Consider the following 25,279-nt stretch of genomic DNA (forward strand, 5'->3'; position numbering starts at 1 on the left):
CCGTGCAGGAACTTATTTATATTGGGTTTTCAAAAAATAACTTTTTATTAAAACGTAAATACTTATTTATCATTAAAAATACATAAAATTTACCGATTTGAACTTACTAACTGCATCAACATCTCCGTAAAAAATAAATTTTATTCAAAATTAATAGTATTTTAGACATCATATTTTAAAAAATCAAACATAAAACATCATACTATAAACGATAAATGTGTTAAATATATCTCACATCGATTGGATATAGTTCATCGGAGTTGCATATATATATTTGGACATTCATCCTCTCTTGAGATAGTTTTAGGAATTGAGTTAGGTGTAAGTTTCAATCTTAACATGATATCAAAGTCAGATTCTCATCCTGGCCACTGTTATGTGTTTGACTAATCATAGTTCGGCCACCCGTTCACCGGTAGTTGGAACACTTGTAAATTTGACGGTCCAGATGTTGTGTTAGTTGTCTCACATCGATTGTATAAAATTTTTGAGAGATACATATATGGACTTGAATAATACTTTCCATTAAACTAGCTTTGATATAATTAACCTACGTTCAACACTTGTGTATAATTTGGTGGTGCGGGGCGGGATCACTTGTCATTTTGACGGGATATTTGTCAATTTAATATACGTATTTTACTTGGGGTCTCGAATCTATTCGAAAAATCTTTTTTACATATGGACCTCTATGACTCACAACATTTGTGAGTCTTGTGATGTGCCAAACTTTTTTTTTCCTTGTTGGCAAAATGTTATAGTTTCGTGTAAATACTTGGAAAACTAAAATCTTGAGATATATATTTTAAATATAGTGATATAATCTTTTAAAAATAATTCTGAGATTTAAATGTATTTAAGATGCAACATGTGCGTTTATCAGTGCCTAACAATTATATTTTGCAAGTAAAAACAAACTGAGAAATGCCTACAAAAATATTTAACACATATCAAAGTTTTTTTTTAACAAATACTTTAAAAAGGTTTTTAATGTTAGTGAAAATTTTGAAGTATGTTTTTGTATAAGATTTTTGTAAAACATTTTTTAAAAATGTTCTGTAAGTATAGTTTTAAATAAATAACTGATATTTTTATTTTTATGGTTCAAAACATTAAAAAAAAGTGGGTCAAACGATAATTAAAATTTTTTAATTGACTAATTGTCTAAACACATTTTTAACTATAAAAACTTTATTTTAAGATAGATGTCTAAATACATTTTTAACTCTAAAAATGTTTTGTTAGGATCAGTTGTTATGTTTTAGATAGAGAGTGAATGAAGCATGTAGGATCGAGCGGTTGTCGCTTTACCAAAAGCTATAGCTGGTCGTAATGGTGCAACTCAAATCTTTTAAACCGCTTTATCAAAAGTTATAGCTGGTCGTAATGGTGGAACTCAAATCTTTTAAACCGCACAGCAGCTCAAGCACCACGGTTCGATCGCTCTACCAAGCAAGGACAATTATTGTAACCAATAATCTCCCTCCCAATAATTGCACTTCTTGCAATCAATGGGAATCGAACTCGTAACCTTGGTTCTGATACCAATTGTAGGACCGAGCACTTGCCGCTTTACCAAAAACTATAGCTGGTGGTAATGATGCAACTCAAATATTTTAAATCGCACAACAGTTCAAACAACACGGTTCGATCGCTCTACCAAGAAAGGACAATTATTGCACCCAACAAAGCACTACATATTTTGAATTTTTTTATTCAAGTGACATCTACTGATATTAACAACATAAATTTGATCTCCACCTTCAATGGTCAATAGGCAATTGATGAGCAATGCGAAATCAGTACTAAACTTTGTGAATAATAATAAAAATAATGAAAAGACACAACGATTGTTTCTGAAAGTTCGAAGGATAAAAGCCTTCTACGTCTCCCTCTTATATTTTCATTATGTATTTATAAAAAAACATTAATATTCACAGTTTCTGTAAACATCTATTCAATTAGACTTAATAATGTTTGCTGAAACTCTTAATTTCAACATCTTTACAACTTACACACCGACTTCTGATCATAACGACTTTTCTATCGGTTACAAAGAACTACTCAAAACGTTTATACAATAATGAGATTACAGAGAGTAGACAATGATAAAAGATGATCTCTTAAAAGATATCAGGAGTACTTATGAATAATAAGATATGTTCGCGTTGAGTGTTTTTATTTTCTAAAATATGATCTGACTTTATCCAAGTGATATTCAAATGTTTAGATCTAAGCGACTACAAAATGGTCATGTCTCGATCACCAATGCACTTTTCCAATTTGTCAAATATAATTTGACCTACTCCAATTTTAAAAAGTAACATTAAATGATTAATAATTTCTGTCAAATCAGACAGAAGGCGTCATGTTTAATTATAACGCTCAATGCTGAACACTTTCTGAATATTTTTTATGCTGATTTTAAGCTTCAATGAGTATAATGATATATTAAATGCTCATAAATAACCGTTGTCAAGATTTCAACAACATGTGATGTTCAGTAATTGTTTGTTCCTTAAATTCGGTATTCTCTAAACATATTATCGGCTACTGAATTTTTAGAAATTGTTAAATTTAATAACTTTTAGTTATTTCCTTACGGATAACTCATCACAAAAATTAAATGTTCCAACACATTTTTACATAATAGTTGTCAAAATGATATTTATTTTAAAACAATTTACAAAACAATGTAAAAATCATTTTTATAAAAAAATATTTATAAGTATTTGTCCAAACGAAATCCAAACATCCAGTACTATTCTTCAATTTTCATTAATATCTAGATATCTCACATTATTTGATGAAAAAAGATCGAGTTGGATTGAAATATCAACTCTCTTTCGTTAAATAATTTTGTTTGTTAATTAAAACATGTGCAAGTAATCTGAATTTGTATAAATTCAATTGAACTAATTGTTTTGATAAATTTAATTTAGCTTCAATCTATTATTTATTTAATTAAAATAATTTTATAATTTTGTAAGTTTAAGAATTTCTTATATTGAAATTTTAATAAGTAATTTGGAATAAAATACCTATTGAAAATAAAATAATAGGGACTACACTTTAATTGTCGGCCCAGGCCCAGTCCGTGTAATCCAAATCAAGCCCTTAACTGGATTTTCAAAAATAAATGAACGACCACCTCAGCATTATCTTCATTTGTTCTATATTTCTTGAGTTTACTATTCTGAATTTCTGTCTCCCTTCTCGAGCATAACCCTAGAGCCGATTCTGGGTTTTTAGGAACCACGGCTACTTTTCTGACCCCCTCAACTGGTTTTTGTTTGCAAGTTTTTTATACCGACAGTTTCATTTGATTCTTATTTGTTTTCGAGTTTTTTTTTGGTGCCAGATCGATTTTTCTTTGAGTCTGTTATTTTTTTCGATTTGAACTTCGATCCGTGTGCTTCGAAGCTATGGACGCTCGCAAGAGAGGCAGAGGTGAATTCGGTCTCAGTGCTAATGGCGGACTCAAGAAATTTAAGCCAGGTTTCTTTTTTGCGACTTTTGATTTAACTGAGGTTATGATTTTTTTTCTTCCTGAATTTCATGTTTAGTTGATTAGCTGTAGTTTCCGTAACTGAAGAGCTTGATTATCTGATGTAGACCTGCTCCATTCGTTTCTATTCTTTCTTTCTTTCTTTGATTTTTTTTATTTCTTACGAACCTAGGTCTAGCTTGTCCGTGGATAATATTTTCCATCAGCAGGGAGGAAAAATCACCGAATCCTTTTTAGGGAAATAAATGCGAATCGTCATTTAGTATTTCTGTAGGCAGTCATAAAGCGCTGTGGTTGGCCCCGTGAAATTTTCGGTGTGCGTATCAAATTGAAGTGGGTGCGTGTTTTCTTTAAAAAAAAATCTTGTATTTAATTTAATTTTTGAAGAAGTGAATTTTCTGAAGAATCCGAACAATTTATCAAGACTATAAAGGTAAAGGAATTTATGTCGAGGATTAATTTTATTATTTATAGCATTTGGTAGTTAAAGATTATCTAATTAACCTTAGTTGAGTTTCGTTTTTTAATCTTTCACTATTTATCAGTAATATCAATTAGACATTTACATCATCAATGGTAAGAATCAAAGGAAATTATAACTGAGAAAACGTAATTAATGTTTTGCGACAGAAATGGACTCCTTATCAGGTGGTATAGGAAGCAAATCGAAGCCATGCACGAAGTTTTTCAGGTTCAAATCTCCATCCGTGTAATATAAAATTCAAAATTTTAATGCACTTTAATAACGTCTAATGATAATAATTACAATAACCGTAATAACAATCACAGTAGGTGTTTCTCATATTCCATTGACTAGTATAATTTCGTATTGATACCTAGGGGATCACCGATCACTCATTGCTTCATTATGAGTCACGAGGCCATAAAATTACCAATTTCTTGTTGGTTTTGGTCATTGTTTTATGAATACTTTTCTTGCTTTGATACGCCGTAATTGGTCTTCCAATTGTTTTGCCACCGTCAAGTCTCCAGTACATGTAACACGCTTTACACCTGTTATGTTAAAATAATGTTGTTGAAGATGATCCTCAAGTGCATGGCTCATCAGCCCCAACCGGCACACACAGTAGGTGCATTAATATTCAAGAGACAAGTCCCTTGTCAGGTCATGTGCAAGGTGAACCTTGAGATATTAATTGATTCCCAAAGGAGGCTACGACAAGGGAGCCATCCCTCGGTGTTCTTAATGAATTTATGGAAAATTGAAATAATTGGCTCTGTTGCGCATTGAAACACTGGTGGGAGCTTTGAAGACATGATTCTTTCGTGCTGGTGATCTTGCTGATTTTTCACAACTATTCTGATTGCCGTGGCTCTTTTTTTTTTTTTGGCAGCACTGCTGGTTGCCCATATGGCGAGAACTGCCATTTCCTTCACTATGTTCCTGGTGGTTATAATGCTGTTGCTAAGATGATGAACCTAGAACCCGCTCCTGCCCCGAAAACGATGGCACCACCACCTCCAGCTCAAAGTGGTTCTGCTCCAGCTGCTGTCAAATCGAAAATATGCAACAAATTCAACTCTGCAGAAGGTTGTAAATTCGGGGATAAATGCCACTTTGCTCATGGAGAGTGGGAGCTTGGAAAACCAAATGTACCATTTCAGGAGGATCCTCGTGCTGGTGCAGCTTTTCCTGGCCGTTTTGGAGCCAGAGTGGAGCCACCACTTTTAGGACCTGCAGCAAGTTTTGGTGTCTCTGCCACTGCCAAAATCAGTGTTGACGCATCCTTAGTGGGTGCCATTATTGGGAAAGGTGGAGTGAATTCCAAGCAGATATCCCGGCAAACAGGAGCCAAGTTAGCCATCCGTGAGCACGAGACTTATACAAGTCTCAGGAACATCGAGCTTGAGGGTACATTTGAACAAATTAATCAAGCAAGCACAATGGTAAGACAACTTATCGTTAACATCGGTTCCGCCAATGTACCTGCAAAAGCATACGGAGGTCCTGGAGGTGGTTTTGGACGTGGATTTGGAGGTGCAGCTGCTGTAGGTGGCAACTTCAAGACAAAGCTTTGTGACAACTTTTCTAAAGGTTCCTGCACCTTTGGCGATAGGTGCCACTTTGCTCATGGGGAAGCTGAACTACGCAAATCTGTGGTGTGAGTGATTAATTCTTAAATGTTATTTTATCTAATCCATTGTGCTGTCTTGTGTAGTTTTACTATGTTTTGGGAAAAAAAACAATTTAGGGTTTTGGAGGTATAGCTATTGAAGTAGTTATTCCAATCATTTGCCAACTTTTGTATTAGCACAGTATTATTAATTTCAGGTCGCAGAATGCTTGTTCTTCTTTGTTGTGCCAGATGATAATTTCCTAGTACTTTCGTTTTGGAAACATTACTTGCCTTACCACCTTTGTTCTTTACCTGTCAAGCATAAAATCATAAAATTTTAGCACAATCGTTAAATTATTCACTTATTAAATACATCTCATATAAAATCACATGGGATCTATTTATGTAATATTGATCATATCGGTTAGCATCTGACTATTCGTCTTTTAAACTAAAATATTTGTATACATGATATAAGCGAACAGTTCTATCATACGGTATGTATGATAAGTAAGAACATTATTTTTATCTGATTTAAAAAATTTATCTTGTTTACAAGAGGATTCATATATATGTATTTTTAAAAAAAAGCATAATTAAATATATTTTTATTTACTCACACATTATATCTAAGAATACATATATGATAAACTCGTATGAGATCGTCTGTAAAATAGATTTTCAATTTAATCTAGTTCATAAAAATCAATAATTTTTATATATAAAAATAATTTTTTTATCAACATAAATCGATTTATATTCTTGCTCTGCGAAATATGTGGACGATCAATTGCAAAACCGAGTTGTATCGTGGACTACCCATTTCTGATGTAACCTACAGCCGAAGGTCGTTTAATTTAATAAAAACAAAAATAAAATAAAAAATTAAGTGACCAAGATTGGTACCACGGCCCCTAAATTTTTTTGAAACTACCTTTTTTTGAAATCATATATTCACTTGTACTAACTTAGGATTATAAGTTACTGTGATATTAACTCATTAAATTTTAATTACAATATTACTCTTAATAAATAATATTATTAATATTTTATTAAATATTAAAAACACGAAATTATAATATATCTTCTTATATCTAATTTAATCAATCAAATTAAACAAATTATTATTTATCAATCAAATCAAATACTATATTATCATATTTATTTATTTTTTATATTATTTATCTCAATATAATTATTCTATTTTATTATCTATCATTATTTATTTTTTATTATATTAAATTATTTATCTTTAATATTATTATCCTATATTTAATTTTGTACATTTAGCATTGCCAGAAATATAGCTTTATTTCAAATATCAAGCTAATGCATGAACGTACAAGACAACTCTATGTGCATGTACAAAGAAAAAAGGCACCAAACTATTTACAAACACTCGAATTGGTTTCCTTCAAAATGAAACTGACTAAACCACAAACCTATTACCATCAATCCATCATCATTATTATTAATATCATATTTTATATATTAATTGCCTTTCCGCGGCTAATAAGTACTTCCCGTCCCGGTTCTGCCACCACCGCCGACGTTCGGGTCCTGTGGAAGAACCCGACCTGTTGCATCCGTACGTGGCTGTGCCAGTGGGACCTCCCCTTCTGCTATGTGTCCAGTCCCCGTAGTACCGGTGGAGTAATCGCCTCCGGTCGTGTAGCCTTGTCCCATGCCTGGTCCACCAGTGGCAGCAGCCGCTTGCCTGGTGGCAGCGTTCTCATCGCGAGCCTCCTGCTTCTGAAGCTCCGCCTGGTGGATCCTCTCCTCTTTCCTCTCCTCCACCATATCCTTCTTCAGCGGGTCACGCGTGGTCATCTTCTCACCCTGTAGTTCATTTTCCGTTTACCCGGAGATCAATGATCAGATAAATTACCTTCGAACAGTACATGCTAATGATAAGCTCATATATGTTAGATGAAGAATAGAGAACCTTTTCTTGCATGGTGGCTTTCGTTTTCTCCATGCCAGCCTTGGCTGAAGCTGCTGCATTGCCCGTGGTTTCTTTAACCGACTGCATTTTCTACGTTTGTTCTGTGATTACACAAACGATCAAACTAGGTTTTTGCTAAATAGTCTTCGTATGCTTGCATGAATCAATAATCTAGCAAGGAGAAGCAGAGGGTGGAGGGGTTTAAAAGGAGGTAGAAGGGAAGCGGTGATGACACACGTGTAGATGAAAGGGGGAGTTGTTGCTCATAACATTGACACGTTGTGGACAGGTGCTTGCAGCAGCTACGATACGGTTTCAATTGAACGGATGATAGAAAAAGATAACCTTGTGTGGTGCTGTAAATTTTAATGATTGGAGGAGCTCTTACAAAGTAATGTTTTGCCTCGTATCTTATCCACTTGACTTGGATCAAGATAACCTTGTTTCTGCAGGCTGTGAAGTTAAACCTATCAATGGCTATCAGAAACTATTATCCACCTTTCTCTCGCAGTTAAATAATAATTTTTTAAAAATAGAACTAAATTGATCAAACAAACTTTTCGAATTAATTCCATTCTGTCGATTATTTTAGTTTAATTTAACCGAAATTTCGTTCATCCGTAGCCGTGATCTTATTATTTTCATATATTTTATAAGACACTGGCCGGCACACTTCGAATGATGAGAAATATAAGGGTATTTTGATAGCTAAATTTTTGAGACGGGAATTACGACTCAGAAACTAGAATTTAGCTTTGTTCTGATCAAAATATATTTTTATGTGGTAAAAGTATGATTTTGTTGAAAATTAATATTTAAAATGTGTATGTTGAATATTTGAATGTTGAATATTTGAATGTTGAAAATAAGAGTTGTAAATATTGAAAATTAGTGTGTGATGATATAGGTAATGATGATTTTATTTTTGGATTATTTGTAAAGATTTTCTATAAATAGATATCTCATTTGTGAAGAAAATCACAATTGAGTTGAGAGAAAAATATTATAAAGTGTGTAGTGTGATAATTTTGAGAGTTTGAGATTTTTACTTTTTACCGTAAATTTGTACTTTTTCACAACACGTTATCAGCACGAAGCTCTAAAAGTCCTCCATATTTTTCCAAGCTCCAAAACAGAAGAAAAAGGTAACAAAAGTAATAATATTTATTTTACTGTTTATTTATTTATTGTGTATATACTTAATATATAATATAATGTTATAATAAAATAAATTTTTTAAAAAACTTGTTATAAATCCTTGGAGGATGTTAAGACGACATCCCACACTCCCGGTAAGGGATACGACAAGTATAAAAGCCAATAAGATTTTTAAACAAAATATCTTATGACATTTCATTATAATATTATGATATGATATACATAATTATTTAAAACATTACTAATATTATATACACAAATACATACATTTATTTTCTTGTACACCAACGGTCATAAACGGTAACAAAACGGCTAGTTTTTGCTCTATAAATATGATCTCACAAACATATTCAATCACTCCAACTTTCTCTTCTTCTCTAAAATTATTTTTCATCAAATTTTTGAAGGAAAAAGAAGATGACTTTCACAAAGTTATTTTTAATTATTTTGGTTATAATACTCACGAATCTTGTACTTATCGGAGAATATACTCCTCATGTGTTTTCTTTATTTTTACGAATGCTTGTATTTGTTGTTTATCCATTACTTTGTATTGCAATATTCATTAACTAATAAAATGCATCATAATTTTTTTTAGTACCACCATGTCAAACTTGACAAAGCTCGAATTTGTTGCACTCAACATTACGGGGAAAAATTATATGACATGGACTCTCGATGTATAAATGCATCTTGAGTCATTGGGTCTAAGCGAGACTATTAAAGAAAATGGTATATCTTCATCACAAGAAAAAGCAAAGCTATAATATTTTTGCGCCGACATCTTGATGAAAGTTTGAAATGTGAATATCTCATCGAAAAAGATCCAATGGCTCTGTGGAAAGGATTAAAAGAAAGATTTGAACATATAAGGGAAGTTATACTTCCGACCGCCCGTGATGAATGGAATATGTTGAGATTCCAAGATTTTACGAAAGTAAGTGATTACAATTCGGCGATGTATCGAATAATCTCGCAATTAAAATTTTGTGGACATGAGGTTACAGAATCGGAAATGCTTGAAAAAATATTTTCCACGTTTCACGCATCAAATATAACTCTACAATAACAATATAGAGTGCGTGAATTTGCGAGATATTCTGAACTCATTGTCTGTCTTCTTGTGGCAGAAAAGAACAACGAGCTATTAATGAGAAATCATCAGTCCCGACCCACTGGATCAACAGCATTTCCAGAAGTAAATGTTGTAAGCAAAAATGAATTTAAACCTGGAAACCAAAATCAAAGTTATAGACAAGATTTGGCCGAGGACAAAATCGAGGTCGTGGTCATGGACGGGGACGTGGAAGTGGTCGTGATCGTGGACGCGGCCGTGGTTTTGAATATAATCGAGATAGTTATTTCTATAACTCATCTCAAAAGAGCGTCCCAAACCATCCACCGAAAAGGCATAATGAGAATATGAGTGTTAATGAGAATCACTCAAAAAGATTTGAATGTTCTTGTTTCAGATGTGGTACTCTAGGACATTGGTCTCGTATTTGTCGAGCCCCTGAGCACCTTTGTAAACTTTATAAAGAATCATTAAAGGGGAAAAAAAGAGACCAATTTTACTGAACACAATGAACCTTTGAATAATTCAACTCATTTTGATGCTGGAGATTTTCTGATTGATTTCTCAGACAATGACCAATTTGCTGGTGGAATAGATATGCAAATTTTTTTTTTATTTTTCCATGTACTTGTATGATAATATTTTATCGTGTGTTAAATTTTTAAATATGTATTGTATTGTATTTTATTTTTATAAATGTATTGTCAGTAATTTTATTTCATTGCACATTTTTTTTGAAGTTCAAATATGAAAAATGCTATGAATCAAGATGAAGTTTGCATACCTGATAGTGGTACAACGCACACTATCCTCCGAGATAAAAGATATTTCTTGGGACTAAAACCAACAAAAACAATGGTGAATACAATATCAGGTCCTGTAGACTGGATTAAATGATGTGGTAAAGCACAATTTTTGTTACATAATGATACAAAAGTTTTGATCAATGATGCTTTATATTCACCACAATCGAAAAGAAATTTGTTGAGTTTTAATGATATATATTCCCATGGGTATGATACTCAAACAATGAATGAAGAGAATGAGAAATATATGTGTCTTGCCACATATAAATCAGGAAAGAAATATGTGATTGAAAAACTACCAATGCTCCCTACTGGATTGCATTATACACATATACGTCTCATTGAATCAAACATGGTAGTTGATAATTCTTCAATATTAACCAATTGGCATGATCGATTAGGACATCCTGGTTCAACAATGATGCGAAGAATTATAGAAAATACACATGGTCATCCGTTGAAAGACCAGAAGATCTTTCAGAATAATAAGTTTCAATGTAAAGCATGTTCTCTTGGAAAACTTATTATAAGACCATCACCAGCCAAAATCCAAACTGAATCACCAATGTTTCTTGAACGTATTCAGGGTGATATTTGTGGACCAATCCATCCACCATGTGGACCATTCAGATACTTTATGGTATTGATTGATGCCTCCAGCAGATGGTCACATGTATGTCTACTGTCAACTTGAAATGTTGCATTTGCAAGATTACTTGCTCAAATAATAAAATTGAGGAATCAATTTCCCGATTATACAATCAAGAAAATTAGACTTGATAATGCTGGTGAATTTACTTCCCAGACTTTCAATGATTATTGTATGTCTATGGGAATCATTGTTGAGCATCCTGTTGCTCATGTACATACTCAAAATGGATTGGCTGAATCATTGATTAAACGTCTGCAAATGATTGCTAGACCAATGATTATGAAAACAAAGCTCCCTATTTCTATATGGGGACATGCAATTTTACATGCTGCTTCATTAATTCGCATCAGACCAAGTGCATATCATAAATACTCCCCATTGCAGCTTGCATTTGGTAAAGAACCAGACATTTCTCATCTGAGAATTTTTGGATGTATGGTGTATGTGCCTATTGCACCACCTCAACGAAAGAAAATGGGACCTCAAAGAAAGATTGGAATTTATATTGGTTATGATAGTCCATCGATCATTCGATATCTTGAACCACAGACAGGCGACGTGTTCACAGCACGTTTTGCTGATTGTCATTTTAATGAGGAAATCTTCCCAATGTTAGGGGGAGAACAGAAACATACCGAAAAAGAAATTACATGGTATGTATCATCATTGTTACATCTGGATCCAAGAACAAAACAATGTGAAAAAGATGTACAGCAAATTGTGCACTTGCAAAGAATAGCAAATCAAATACCAGATAAATTTACAGATACAAAAGTGGTAACTAAATCATATATACATGTTGTAAATGCTCCTGCTCGAATTGAAATTTCAAAGAAACAAATTGAACAAAGTAATGATATCGTAAAACGCCTGAAGCGTGGAAAGCCAGTCGGTTCCAAGGATAAAAATCCTCGAAAAAGAAAATTCATAGAGAAACACAATGATCACAAAATAGAGAATGATGTTCCTGAAGAAACACATAATGATCACAAAATAGAGAATGATGTTCCTGAAGAAACACATGATGATGAAAATGTTTTGTCAGAACCACAAACTGACGAGAATCATGAAATCTCTATCAATTATATTAATACTGGAAAAATATGGAACCGAAAAGATATAGAAGAAATTGATGATATATTTTCTTATAATGTGGCAATCGACATCATAAATGATAATGAAGATCATGAACCAAAATCTTTTGGTGAATGTAAAAATCGGCAGGATTGGATAAAATGGAAAGATGCCATCCAGGTTGAATTGGATTCGCTAAATAAACGTAATGTTTTTGGACCTATAGTCCTTACACCTGAAGGTGTAAAACCTGTTGGATACAAATGGGTTTTTATTCGAAAGCGAAATGAGAAAAATGAAATAGTAAGATATAAAGCTCGACTTGTTGCACAAGGTTTTTCTCAAAGGCCTGGAATTGATTATGAAGAAACGTATTCTCCTGTGATGGATGCAATTACGTTTCGGTATTTGATTAGCTTGGCAGTATCTGAAAATTTAGAAATGCGTCTTATGGATGTTGTTACAGCCTACTTATATGGATCACTTGATAGTAATATATATATGAAAATCCCTGAAGGATTTAAGATGCCTGAAGCACAAAGTTCAAAACCCAGAGAATGTTATTCTGTGAAATTACAAAGATCATTATATAGGTTAAAGCAATCGGGCCGAATGTGGTATAATCGGCTAAGTGATCACTTGATGAAAAAGGGATATGTAAATAATTCAATATGCCCTTGTGTTTTCATTAAGAAAACAACATCCGGATGCGTAATTATTGCTGTATATGTTGATGATTTAAACATCATTGGAACGAATAATGAAATTCATGAAGTTGTGTCATACTTCAAGGGATAATTTGAAATGAAGGATCTTGGAAAACCAAGTATTGTCTGGGTTTACAAATTGAACAAAAAGAATGTGGAATATTTGTTCACCAGAAAAATTATACAGAAAAGATCCTTAAACGTTTTAATATGGATAAATCAAATCCTTTAAGTACTCCAATGGTTGTTAGATCATTAAACATAAAAAAGGATCCATTCCGTCCATGTGAAGATGATGAAAATATTCTTGGTCCAGAAGTACCATATTTAAGTGCTATTGGTGCCCTTATGTATCTTACAAATTGTACAAGGCCTGATATATCTTTTGCCGTAAATTTATTGACAAGATTTAGCACATATCCAACAAAGAGACACTGGAACGGAATTAAACATATATTCCGTTATCTACGAGGAACGACAGACTTGGGACTTTTGTATTCAAAAGATGCTAATCCAAGTATAATTGGTTATGCCGATGCTGGATACTTATATGATTCACACAAGGTACGTTCCCAAACTGGATATGTATTTACTCGTGGAGGCACTGCAATTTCTTGGTGTTCACAGAAACAAACGCTCATAACAACTTCATCAAATCATGTCGAGATTATGGCACTACATGAAGCAAGTCGTGAATGTGTGTGGTTAAAATCAATGACTCAACATATCCAAATCTCATGCGGATTATCATTCGACGAGAAGCCTGTGATACTATATGAAGATAATGCTGCATGTGTTGCTCAAATGAAAGAAGGATACATAAAAAGCGACAGAACTAAACATATTCCTCCTAAGTTCTTCGCATTCACCAAAGAGCTTGAGAAGAATAAATGTATTGATGTTCGTCACATTCAATCAAGTGAAAACTCATCAGATCTCTTCACAAAGGCACTTCCTACGACAATATTCAGAAAGCACATATATAATATTGGGATGCGCAATCTACGAAATTTGTGAAGAATTGTTCGTATCAACATGAGGGGGAGTTTACGTGACTGCACTCTTTTTCCCTTACTATGATTTTTATCCCAATGGGTTTTTCCTAGTAAGGTTTTTAATGAGTAAGTACAAAAAAACGTAATGAACACATCATCGTATCATGATCATCATCACAAGGGGGAGTGTTGAAAATTAATATTTAAAATGTGTATGTTGAATATTTGAATGTTGAAAATAAGAGTTGTAAATATTGAAAATTAGTGGGTGATGATGTATGTAATGATGATTTTATTTTTGGATTATTTGTAAAGATTTTCTATAAATAGATCTCTCATTTGTGAAGAAAATAACAATTGAGTTGAGAGAAAAATATTATAAAATGTGTAGTGTGATAATTTTGAGAGTTTGAGATTTTTATTTTTTACCGTAGATTTTTACTTTTTAACAACAAATTTATCATGTTTTATACTTTTGTCCTTTATTCGTTTAGCTACTTATAATAATCATCATAAATTTTATTCAATTATTTTCTAAACATACAGATTTTTTTAGTGAATAAAAACGTGTAAATAAAAAAAAAATAATTCACGTGCTTTTATTATAAACATTAAAACATCTGATTTTTTTTTTATTTTTATGTCCGAACTATTTGAAAAACGTGTATGTAAATGCTTTAAATAAGTTATTATAATTTTTCCTTACAATTATTTGCGAACTTATTAAAAAAATGTTCATAATAACTTTTTTTTAAAAAAATATGTTTGCAAAATTTAGCAACTTTGTATTTAGAAAAAAATCGATACCATCACGTTTATTAGTGAGAAATATTTAGAAGAAATTAATACCATCGAGTGTCCAATACATATATATCCGACACGATACGAGAATATTAAATTGATTTGCAGAAAATACGTATCACGTTTTTAAAAAGAAATCATGTCACAATTAGGGGTGCGAAAAAATACCGAATTTTCGGTATACCGAGATTACTGTACCGAAAAAATGTGGTATTTCTATAATTTTCGGTATATTGAAGATTTCGATACGGTACGGTAACAATACCGAATTTTTCGGTATGATAACGGTATGCAATTTGAAAATTTCGATAGATACCGAAATGCCGAAATACCGAAAAAATATACAGAAATTTTAAAATATATAATATTTTAAAACAATAAATTTATAAAAATTTTGAAATGTAAGGTTTTTTCGATATAAAACGGTATATAACGATACCGTACCGAAATCTCGATATACCGTACAATTTCGGTATAATCGGTATGCTAGTTATATGTACCAAAATTTTCGATATATCGACCGAAAATTTCGGTACGATATCGATATGAATTTTTTATACCGTGATTTTCGATATATAGTATACGATATATGATTTTCGATACGGTATGATATTGTATACCACTTTAAGTCAAAATCTATACCTTACTCGGTTGAACTTTTCATGCTTAATAAATCATTTTTATACTTTTTATCTATATTTATATATTTATATTATACAATAGGCCTTTTATCCATTTTATTTTCCAAAAAATATACCTTATCGAATTAAAAAAAACTTGGAAAAAACCAATAGAATTTAAGAAACTAAAAGCACAAATATCCATGAACTTTCAGAAAAACTGGAAAAATATAGGTTTAATTAAAAACCAAAACACAAAAGTTATTCACAAGATAAAGTAAGAATCCAAGTACAAACCTAAATCGGGGAGAAAAACTAATCCAATATGATTACAATCAAACACAAATTTTATGTAAATAAACTATTTTTTTTTTATTAAAATTCAATATAGAGTATATTACACACATTGTATCCCAATGTCATATTTCTATTTATATATTTTTATAAAAAATAAAATAGGTATAGAAAAAAAAAATAAAAGAAGGATTTTCTAAAAAGACCTCCTACAAACTAACATAATCAAATTTGGCCTTAGATTAAGTAAAATTTAAAAAACAGCTTTAGATTGAAATATATCATTTAGACTTTTTTTACACTAACAAAAAAGCATATTAAATTTATCAAATATATTATTATAATTATATAATTATTCATTATGAAAATATTAACTTTATGAAAGTATTATTGTTAATATAAATTAGATAAATAACCAATAAATTTGAAAATAAATAAAATATGTAAAAATGGAATGCATAATTCCCATAAAAAGTTGATGAACAAGTAAACGATAAGCTATAAGTCTTCTTATATTAAGAAAGAGTAGGTCTCTTGTGAGACGGTCTCACGAATCTTTATCTATGAGACGGATCAACCATACCGATATTCACAATAAAAAATAATACTCTTAGCATAAAAAGTAATATTTTTTCATGGATGACCCAAATAAGATATCTGTCTCACAAAATACGACCCCGTGAGACCGTCTCACATTAGTTTTTGCCATTAAGAAAAATATAATACACAATAAACTAAAGTTATTTCAATTACTTTGAAAAATAAATTTTATTTAATAACTTAACATAGATGATAATTATTTTTCAAAGAATTTTGCATGTTAGACATCAAGAGAGTTTGGTGGAAAGAAAATACGTTGAAACCACGAAATAGTAAAATATTAATTGTTTGCTTAATTTATGTAATTTATTTTAATTTTTTTCGAATATATTTATTTTCTAACATAGCGGATTTTTATTCATATAATTTACGTATTTTATTCTGAAAAATTGATTAACAATACTCTCACTTTTTTAAAATTTTAGAAGAAAAATAAAATGAATTTAATATGACAAATTTATATTTAGGTATCCTGTGAGACGGTCTCACGAATTTTTATATGTGAGACGGGTCAACCCTACCGATATTCACAATAAAAAATAATACTTTTTCATGGCTGACCCAAACAAGAGATCCGTCTCACAAAATACGACCCGTGAGACCGTCTCACACAAGTTTTTGTCTTATATTTAAAACATGTTGAAAATGGTAAAAAGATATTGGCAAAAACTTATGTGAGACGGTCTCACGTGTCGTATTTTGTGAGACAGATCTTTTATTTGGGTCATCCATGAAAAGTATTATTTTTTATGCTAAGAGTATTACTTTTTACTGTGAATATCGATAGAGTTGACCCGTCTCACAAATAAAGATTCACGAGACTGTCTCACAAGAGACCTACTCAAAGATATTTAGGTTTTTTAAAATATTAAAGAATATATTTTATATATACAAAAAAATTTATTTTTAAAAATATACCTTTGAATATACTAAAATAATGAAATTCTTAAAATGAAATAGTTTTTTGTGAGAATTCTAAATACTTGAAATTAAAATTTATATTAAAATATAACGTGTACCACGCTGGCTTATAAATAAGCACCTTTGTCTTCTCCCAAATCTCAGAACAATAAAATATCCCACACAGACTAATCAGGGAAGAGAAAGAGCAACTTTATTTATTTTTAATTTTCCAGGTAATTTTCTGTCAAATGTTGAGCAAGCCGACATATATGCTTCTATAGATCTAGTTTCGCTTGTAATATATTTTTCCCTCTGTCGGTTTCCTGATTGATTGAGAACTGCGAACAAATCTTGATGTTGGTTGTGTTGTTTTGAAATTGTTAATGTGCCTTGTGTTTTTTTTTTTTTTGCGAATTTGAACGTCTATGTTTACCCGAGGGTGCCGAGAAAAAGCTATTCTGATATTCTTGCATGCGTAAAAGAAATAAGGGATTTGTTTTGTTTTTTCCTCCGGGAGAGTTTCTGGGTCTGGAGAGTTTGGATCTGGATTTTATTGGATGTGCAGTCTCTTTCTGCGTTCTCTTTTTCAAAAGGAACACATTTTTTCGTTCTTTTTTCCTTCTGGAACAAAATGAGATGAAACGTGAGGTGCGGTGTAAAAGTTTCTGATAATTTTCTACAGTTACAAGATTGTTACCAATGAAGAGAAAAGGGGAAAAATTGTGGTATGTACCTAACTGATGCGTTGAATTTGTTATTGTGGTCCTTTGATCTGATTCACTTTGTAACGTCTCTATCAGATTTATATTTCCGCAATAACTGAGAGCGTTCGATAAAGATGGCCTCCTGCAAAGTGTTTCATTTTCTTTTTCTTATTTTCCAAGTGTCCTTTTTTAAAAAGTGTTTTCTTTATGAAGGGTATTCTTATTAAAAAAAAAAAGATCTATGGAATCATGGATGCAGAATAAATTTTTTAATAATATTTAAATAAGCTGAAATCAAAAATCCAGCACAAGATATAATTTTGGCCTTATTTCCTTTCTATGTTCTTTCCGGCCCAAACATATGAACCGATTCTGATTTGTTTTTTTTTTTCTTTCCAAAAAGCATTAAACAGAGCCCAAGAATGTTGTATTGGGGCTTCTGTAGTTCTGCTTGTATTTTACGTTCCATTTTTTGGGGATCAGGCCTATTCCCCCTTTTGCGTCATAGCCACATGATTGCCAGCTAATATATTCAGGTTTCCCTGTGCTTTGGGGTCGTGTTGTTGGGCACGTTCTACCCCGGTGTGGCATCCACCCTTTATGTGGTGTGGAGCTCACACAAATATGTGAGACCCCCCGCTTCAATTGAAGGGTGATGGTGGAGGATAGAATTTCCCGCTAATGTTGCTTATACGGATAATACTAATAGTAGTAGTTTGAACCACGAATGAGTGCCTTAGATTTGAAGTTCGAACCACGTAATTGTTTGTTGGCTGTCGATTATTTTTTATTTATAAAAACAAGAATCAGAAGGCAGGAGCTGTCAACTTTAAAAGACATTTATGATTTATAATTATAATGGTAGGTAATTAAATTTAGGAAGTCAGCGTGGCAGGCCGAAATAATTTTTTTGGCACCCTTATTTATTTTGCTACAACTTAATTTCTTTAATAGGAATGTAGATTGGACATTTAGGATGATAACTAAATTATTGTCAATTAATGAGTGTGTCCCGATACTGGCCAAGGAAGATATGCTCCCTTGTCCGCATAAAAAAATATGGAAATTTTTGGCTTTTATTTTTTTTAACTAGATGTCTTGCGTTAGTTGTATCGAAATCTTGCATCTTGCTCTTGGATATCCCTTATGCTCTCTTAATTTAGATGGTTTGATTGCTTTCGCATGATATAAAACTTGATATTCACCTTCTTTTCGGGTTTCCAATGGTCGCATTTCAAGGAGAAAATTTATCGTTTCTTGACAAATAGTTGCATCTTTCTACTGGTTGGATCTTCTTATCAGACGGCAACACATGTTTTGGAATTATTGAAAATATTATATCATTGTATGATCTGATATTTTTGTACGAATCTCCTTTTTCTTTATGCTATATTCTTTTTAAAGCCCACTATTTTGTTTGCATGTACATTGAAGATCTGTGTAAAATTGTTGGACTTGATCAAATTGCTCTAAGAATTTCTACCAAAACCCGATATACTAACTAATCTCCGCTGTAGCTTGTAGCTAATCAGTTTGGTAAGGTTGATTTTCATTGACTCAGAAATCTACTCAGCCAGTGCTTTTTGCGTTGCCCGACTCTTTTTTCCATGTGCCCTAGAGCCTTAAATTTTAAAAATTATATTTTCATAATATGTTTGCTCTATCTTAGTTTCTTGGTGGTTTGCCATATGTTTGAGTCTAGATGGAAGTAAATTTAGTTTCTGTCTCAATAACTTGTATTTTAAGCTACTCGACTGATGACCTCCATTAATAGCCATATTAAAGGTTTAAAAAATGTTGTCTTCCTACCATTTCAATTTTTGTACAGTTTCATCCAAAGATATGTTTTTCTTTTAGAGACTTCGTATAGTTATATGTTCGCATTAAATGTTTAGTCAGATAATCTCAAATCTTGTACTACTCATACATAAAATGCGTTGAGGTAATTGAGTGATACAAGTATGCAATAGTTTGGAAAATTATTTGTCTGATAGGCTTGAGCTTCTTGCAGGTCGCTGAACAATGGGTGCTGGAGGCCGGATGTCTACTGCTCCCGAGGGCAAGAAGACAAAATCAGGTATCCTCGAACGAGCACCACACTCGAAGCCTCCATTTACACTCGGCGAGGTAAAGAAAGCCATCCCGCCCCATTGTTTTCAGCGATCTGTTCTCCGTTCTTTTTCCTATGTCATTTATGACCTTGCAATTGCCTCTCTCTTCTACTATGTCTCAACCAATTACTTCCAAGATCTCCCCTATCATCTCTCATATGTTGCCTGGCCACTTTATTGGATATGCCAAGGCTGTGTACTAACCGGTGTTTGGGTCATAGCTCATGAATGTGGCCACCATGCTTTCAGTGACTACCAATGGCTTGATGACACCGTAGGCCTAATCTTACATTCTTCTCTTCTTGTCCCATACTTTTCTTGGAAGTACAGTCATCGTCGCCACCATTCAAACACTGGTTCACTCGATCGTGATGAAGTGTTTGTGCCCAAAGTCAAGTCAAGACTCGGAAGATCTGCCAAGTATTTGAACAACCCACCGGGCAGAGTATTCTCACTTATTTTCCAGCTTGCAGTCGGCTGGCCTTTGTACTTACTATTCAACGTTTCAGGAAGACCCTATGACCGATTTGCATGCCACTATGACCCGAATAGCCCTATCTACTCAGACCGGGAACGGGTTCAAATCCTTGTTTCTGATGCAGGTGTTCTTGCTGTCACATATGGGCTTTTGCGTCTAACGGCAGCTAAAGGATTTTTTTGGGTATTCTGTGTTTATGGTGCTCCGTTACTTGTGGTTAACGGGTTCCTAGTTTTGATCACATATCTGCAACACACTCATCCTTCGCTCCCTCATTATGATTCTTCTGAGTGGGATTGGCTCCGTGGAGCTTTAGCCACAATGGACAGAGATTATGGTATTCTGAATAATGTGTTCCACAACATAACTGATACTCATGTAGCACACCATTTATTCTCGACAATGCCGCATTATCATGCTATGGAAGCTACAAAAGCTATTAAGCCAATACTAGATAATTACTATCAATTCGATGGTACTCCAATTTTTAAGGCAATGTGGAGAGAAGCAAAGGAATGCATTTACGTCGAGTCAGATGAAGGCAACAAGAACAAAGGTGTTTTCTGGTACAATAACAAGTTGTAGACTTGGACGGAGCTAGTACTGTCCCGAAGAATGGAATAAGGGAATTTCTGGCGGTTTGAGTAGATTTTGGTTGCATTGCGGATTAATGTAGTAGACTGTTGTGTTTTGTGTACTTTCCAAAACATCTCCATTTATATAAATCAAATAAGTATTTATTAAATGCACTGTTGTTCATTGAAGAATTTACAATCTTCGTCGGCTCATTTTTAGCCTTCATTTGTCGGCGTTCTAAGCATCGATCCTCAAGTTATAGAACACTAGTCACAACAGACCATAATAGTTCAATCAACTTAACATGAATCAGTTAACGAGATGATGAAAAGATCCATGCAAGAATCGAGAATGGTGGTGTAGTATATATTATTAAAAAATAAAAATGACTTAAAGAACAGCACAGTACACATTAGTTTATGGTCAGCCAACAAAGAACATTTGCTTATAGAGATTGATGAAATGGTAAAAAATTTAATTTATTCGTTCCTAAGAATTGGATTGATTCGTCATCTTTCACACGGGCCTTAATTTTGTTGACAAGGATACATTTGATTCAAAGCAAAAAAGGTATTGCCATTTATTTAAAGGGATTCTAGATGTATTCCTTCAACTCTCATACTCGGTTATCAGTTCAACAGCCACAGATGGACCAGGATCTAATCTTGTGAGAACCTCGGGAAATCCAGCAGTACTCCTAGCTATCTGCATTCATTCACACCAGCCAACTGAGATGCATCACTATAGATGTATCCATTAGAGATGTAAGCAACAACAAGAACCTACCATTATCTCATCATCAAGATAGGATATCAAGAATAGCCTCTGAAACGTCCCACCTGCAGATTAAAAACATGTTTAATGAAGAAACAGGGGAAAATAACGCTGAAATTCTAATATGAGATACTTGCTGTTTAAGAGTTTGTTTGAAATATAGAAGCCAAAGTAACTAAGGCAAGAAAAGGTGCCACACTTGGTGAAACGTTGCATTTATAAGGCTCTAACAGGACAACCAAGAGCCGTGACTGAGATAGATGCAATAGAATATATATATATAATTCAGATTACAACAGAAACACAAATCCACATTTTCTCAACAGAAATTCTCCACGTCCTGTTTATAACCAAGATATCTCTATTTTTTTTAGAAAATGCATACGTAAGGTGATTCTCTAGCACACCGAGGATGCTCACATAATTACAATCAAAGCTTACAGTCAACATCAGACTCGGACCCGTCTGTTACTTCTTCTGTTGTGACAAATAAATCAACGAGTGCAAGAATCACAGCAGCACCAAATGTGGTGCACAATCCAACTTAAAGATCATGATTAACCTTCACAAATGCATAAAATCATGTACTTTTCGGAGCTTTCAAAGTTCCACAATTTAAGGATTTGAAAGCAGCAGTACTGTTGTATCGACTGCAATTTAAATCTCATCTAGCAAAAGACCAACTTATATCAAACCACATGAAGAGGACTTCACATTTCAAGGAAAAGGGCTGCCAGAAGAGAGAACGAAAGTTATATTTGTACAAAGTAGCACCAAAGCATAGTTACCAAAGTTTTATGTTCAGAAATATTCAGGGCCATACACAGGGATGTTAGCTGGTGCTGCTTTTTGATACTCAAAAACACTTGAAACACTAATAAAGTTCTAGTGGAATGAGCAAACTTTATTTATTACCCGGAGAGAAGAAAATGTATAAAATGCTCACCCAGAGGGACCTTGAAACCACCCATGGCTGCATCCCTGATGGAAACAGGAAGCTGTTGCACCGTGCTAGCGGCCTGATCAAAAGCACCTTTTAGCTGTTGAGGGATTGAATCTTCGATAATTTTGGGGGATTCAATTATCCCTTCAATGTATTCCTCTTTCATTCGAAGTGGCCCCTCAACAGATAATTTGCTGTTGAGAATGAAGTTGCTTTCTACCTGCACTTTGATCGGGGATACTCGTAATGCACACAAAAATTTTCGTCTCCACCCAACACAAAGAGCAAATAACGAATAGTTGTTATCTGTAATTATGGGATCGAGTGGTTGTTGATATACCAAAATTCGTCAATCTTTCAAATAACACAGTTGCATCAATCAATCTTATCAATTGAAGAGAACTATGTAAGCTCATACCCCAACTCCCCAGTGCCAACAGTGAACGAAGAAAACTGGGGACAATAAAATGAATGTGGCAGATAATGTCTCAAAAGCTTATTCAGCAAATTGTGCCAACAAAATAAATCATCTTTGAAACAGTAAGAAAGGTCCAAACCATTTTGAAAAAGGAAGTTTAGTACCGAATTCAAGAACTTCAAATTTGCCGTAATCTTTGCATATCCATCCTTAATGCTCACATCCAATCTAGATAAATTTGCCAATGCCGAGGGAAACCTCCTGTGAAACAATAATTGATCAATCAATAAAAGTACTTTTTCTGTAAAACTGAAACTAAACAAGAGATAAATTGAAACTAACTCGAACACAATTCGAGCAGCAAGGAGCCCGGGGCTTCCTGATCCAAACCATTCATATTTCCATTGACCTTCTAAATAAGGAGACCTGGATAGCTGAACGCACGAAATGAACACCTTGTCGAAAACCCAATCCAAGATTAGAAGTGAAAAAATAAACAACTTACGTTGTAGGTCGGGGAGTTGGATTCAACCCCTCGAGGCCAACTATTCTTTCATTTACATCAATCCGTTGCATATCTGATATTTTCCCAGTGACCAATGCCTCAAATCCCCCAGCATCTCTGAACTGAAGTTGCATTCAATCGGGAGTAAACAAGATTCAGTGATTAGTTAAATACAAAACTTCATTCCAGAAATGTCTAGATATGAGGATTAATTCAGAAAGGTCCTAATAAAACAGGGAAAACAAATTACATTAAAGAACAAACCTTTGGAGCAAATAAAGGGATTCAAAAGAGCAACAAAAACATGCAAACTCTTTCAAAGAGCGCATAATTGAAAGCATGTTCCGTTTTTACCTCCTTTCAACATTAAAAAACCCCGAATACATTGAAAACAAACACCTTTGATACCTTAAAGCAGATTGCAGCAAACAAATAACCAGTGAAGACAAATTGTTTTCTAACGGACTGAAACAAACTTACAGCTAGAAGCAGAGATTCTTTGGCTGCGAGCCTCTCCATTTCTTTAGCATAAGCAGCTGAAGGTCCTTGCGATGTCTGCGAAACCATAGCTCTGCACTTTCTACTAATCCTCCTTTTCCCATTCTGAAGTTTCAAACAACTCCCATGATTCTTAATTTCAAGAAATAAAAGCGGTGTGGAGGATCGGAGAGGTGGAGAAGATGACATGTTAGGTGAGAGCATTCTTGGGGATACTAACAGGCTTTGAATTGAAATCGAACCAGCCATTCGAAACTTTCTCCAATAAGTGAAATGAAAACAATTATCAATCAAATGTAGTGATTAAATCGAAGCCACAAGAACACTTGGGAATCTGTTAATTCTCGGTAAGAATTGGAAAAGATTAAACTCTTCTTTGTGGCCAGTGGAGTCCTGAGCTTTTAGGCTTGGAGAGTCATACATGGACCATTGAGCCAAGGGCATTTTCGTCAGGAAATCAAGAAGCAGACATTGAAATTGTTTTTGGCCATTAGCAATCCACTATAAAAAAAACTTCATAAAATACGGGAAAAAATCTATACTATGATTTAGAAAAAAAAAAAAAATCTCCAACATTAAAGTATACAGTTATTTTATATAATATATTTTAAAATTTTTATATAAATGAATTGATCATTGATTGGTCATATATTAATAAATAATATATTTTTCGATATAACATAAATCAAACTTATCAGCAATAACTTGTTTTTTAAACACAAATTTTATGAATACCTAATTGTGTAAAAAATAAAAAAAAAATACATAGATTGTTGTGATATGCTGTTTACTCACCGTGTTCGAAAATGGATAGTCAATTATTTATTGAATGTGATAAAACATATCTGCATTGTGCATCCAATGTAAAACCTCACCAGTGAGAATAATAAACGGACATCATATCAANAAAATTTGATTCATTTAAAATCGCGATATATAAAATATTGATACATTTATTGAATTTTGAAATTATCGAGTGCTGATACACTATAAAATCTGGAATTACGAACAAATAAAAATAATATTAGACATGGCCTGAGAAATTCACGAACTAAG

The 25,279-nt window shown here is 33.1% G+C and overlaps 4 protein-coding genes across 7 annotated transcripts; 2 read left to right on the top strand and 2 right to left on the bottom strand.

Annotated features, from left to right (window-relative positions):
• Nucleotides 1-3,159: 3,159 nt before the first annotated feature.
• Nucleotides 3,160-5,822, top strand: LOC140967130 (zinc finger CCCH domain-containing protein 14-like). Its single transcript, XM_073427539.1, has 3 exons — nt 3,160-3,498; nt 4,139-4,199; nt 4,864-5,822. The coding sequence occupies exons 1-3, from the start codon at nt 3,426-3,428 to the stop codon at nt 5,633-5,635; spliced, it is 906 nt and encodes a 301-aa protein (XP_073283640.1). The 5' UTR covers nt 3,160-3,425; the 3' UTR covers nt 5,636-5,822.
• Nucleotides 5,823-6,884: 1,062 nt separating this feature from the next.
• Nucleotides 6,885-7,721, bottom strand: LOC140967167 (protein LE25-like). Its single transcript, XM_073427580.1, has 2 exons — nt 7,532-7,721; nt 6,885-7,425 (listed from the first exon to the last, which is right to left on the bottom strand). Exons 1-2 carry the CDS (start codon nt 7,616-7,618, stop codon nt 7,096-7,098), a joined length of 417 nt encoding a protein of 138 aa, XP_073283681.1. The 5' UTR covers nt 7,619-7,721; the 3' UTR covers nt 6,885-7,095.
• A 2,652-nt stretch (nt 7,722-10,373) lies between these two features.
• On the top strand, nt 10,374-21,310 carry LOC140967124 (delta(12)-fatty-acid desaturase FAD2-like). Of its 4 annotated transcripts, none has more exons than XM_073427528.1 (2): nt 10,374-10,388; nt 19,932-21,310. In XM_073427528.1, the coding sequence occupies exon 2, from the start codon at nt 19,943-19,945 to the stop codon at nt 21,092-21,094; it is 1,152 nt and encodes a 383-aa protein (XP_073283629.1). In that variant the 5' UTR covers nt 10,374-10,388; nt 19,932-19,942; the 3' UTR covers nt 21,095-21,310. The 4 variants fall into 4 exon arrangements, with proteins under 4 accessions (XP_073283629.1, XP_073283626.1, XP_073283627.1 ...); XM_073427525.1 differs by lacking the exon at nt 10,374-10,388 and adding an exon at nt 17,359-17,449; XM_073427526.1 differs by lacking the exon at nt 10,374-10,388 and adding an exon at nt 19,340-19,456.
• Nucleotides 21,311-21,427: 117 nt separating this feature from the next.
• LOC140967158 (probable plastid-lipid-associated protein 13, chloroplastic) lies at nt 21,428-24,630 on the bottom strand. The gene is made up of 7 exons (XM_073427570.1): nt 24,206-24,630; nt 23,726-23,847; nt 23,563-23,646; nt 23,385-23,481; nt 22,806-23,022; nt 21,872-21,924; nt 21,428-21,790 (listed from the first exon to the last, which is right to left on the bottom strand). The coding sequence occupies exons 1-7, from the start codon at nt 24,470-24,472 to the stop codon at nt 21,695-21,697; spliced, it is 936 nt and encodes a 311-aa protein (XP_073283671.1). The 5' UTR covers nt 24,473-24,630; the 3' UTR covers nt 21,428-21,694.
• Between the last annotated feature and the right edge of the window lie 649 nt (nt 24,631-25,279).

This window comes from Primulina huaijiensis, unplaced genomic scaffold (assembly GCF_012295235.1).
Source record: "Primulina huaijiensis isolate GDHJ02 unplaced genomic scaffold, ASM1229523v2 scaffold23605, whole genome shotgun sequence".
Taxonomy (NCBI): Eukaryota; Viridiplantae; Streptophyta; class Magnoliopsida; order Lamiales; family Gesneriaceae; genus Primulina; species Primulina huaijiensis.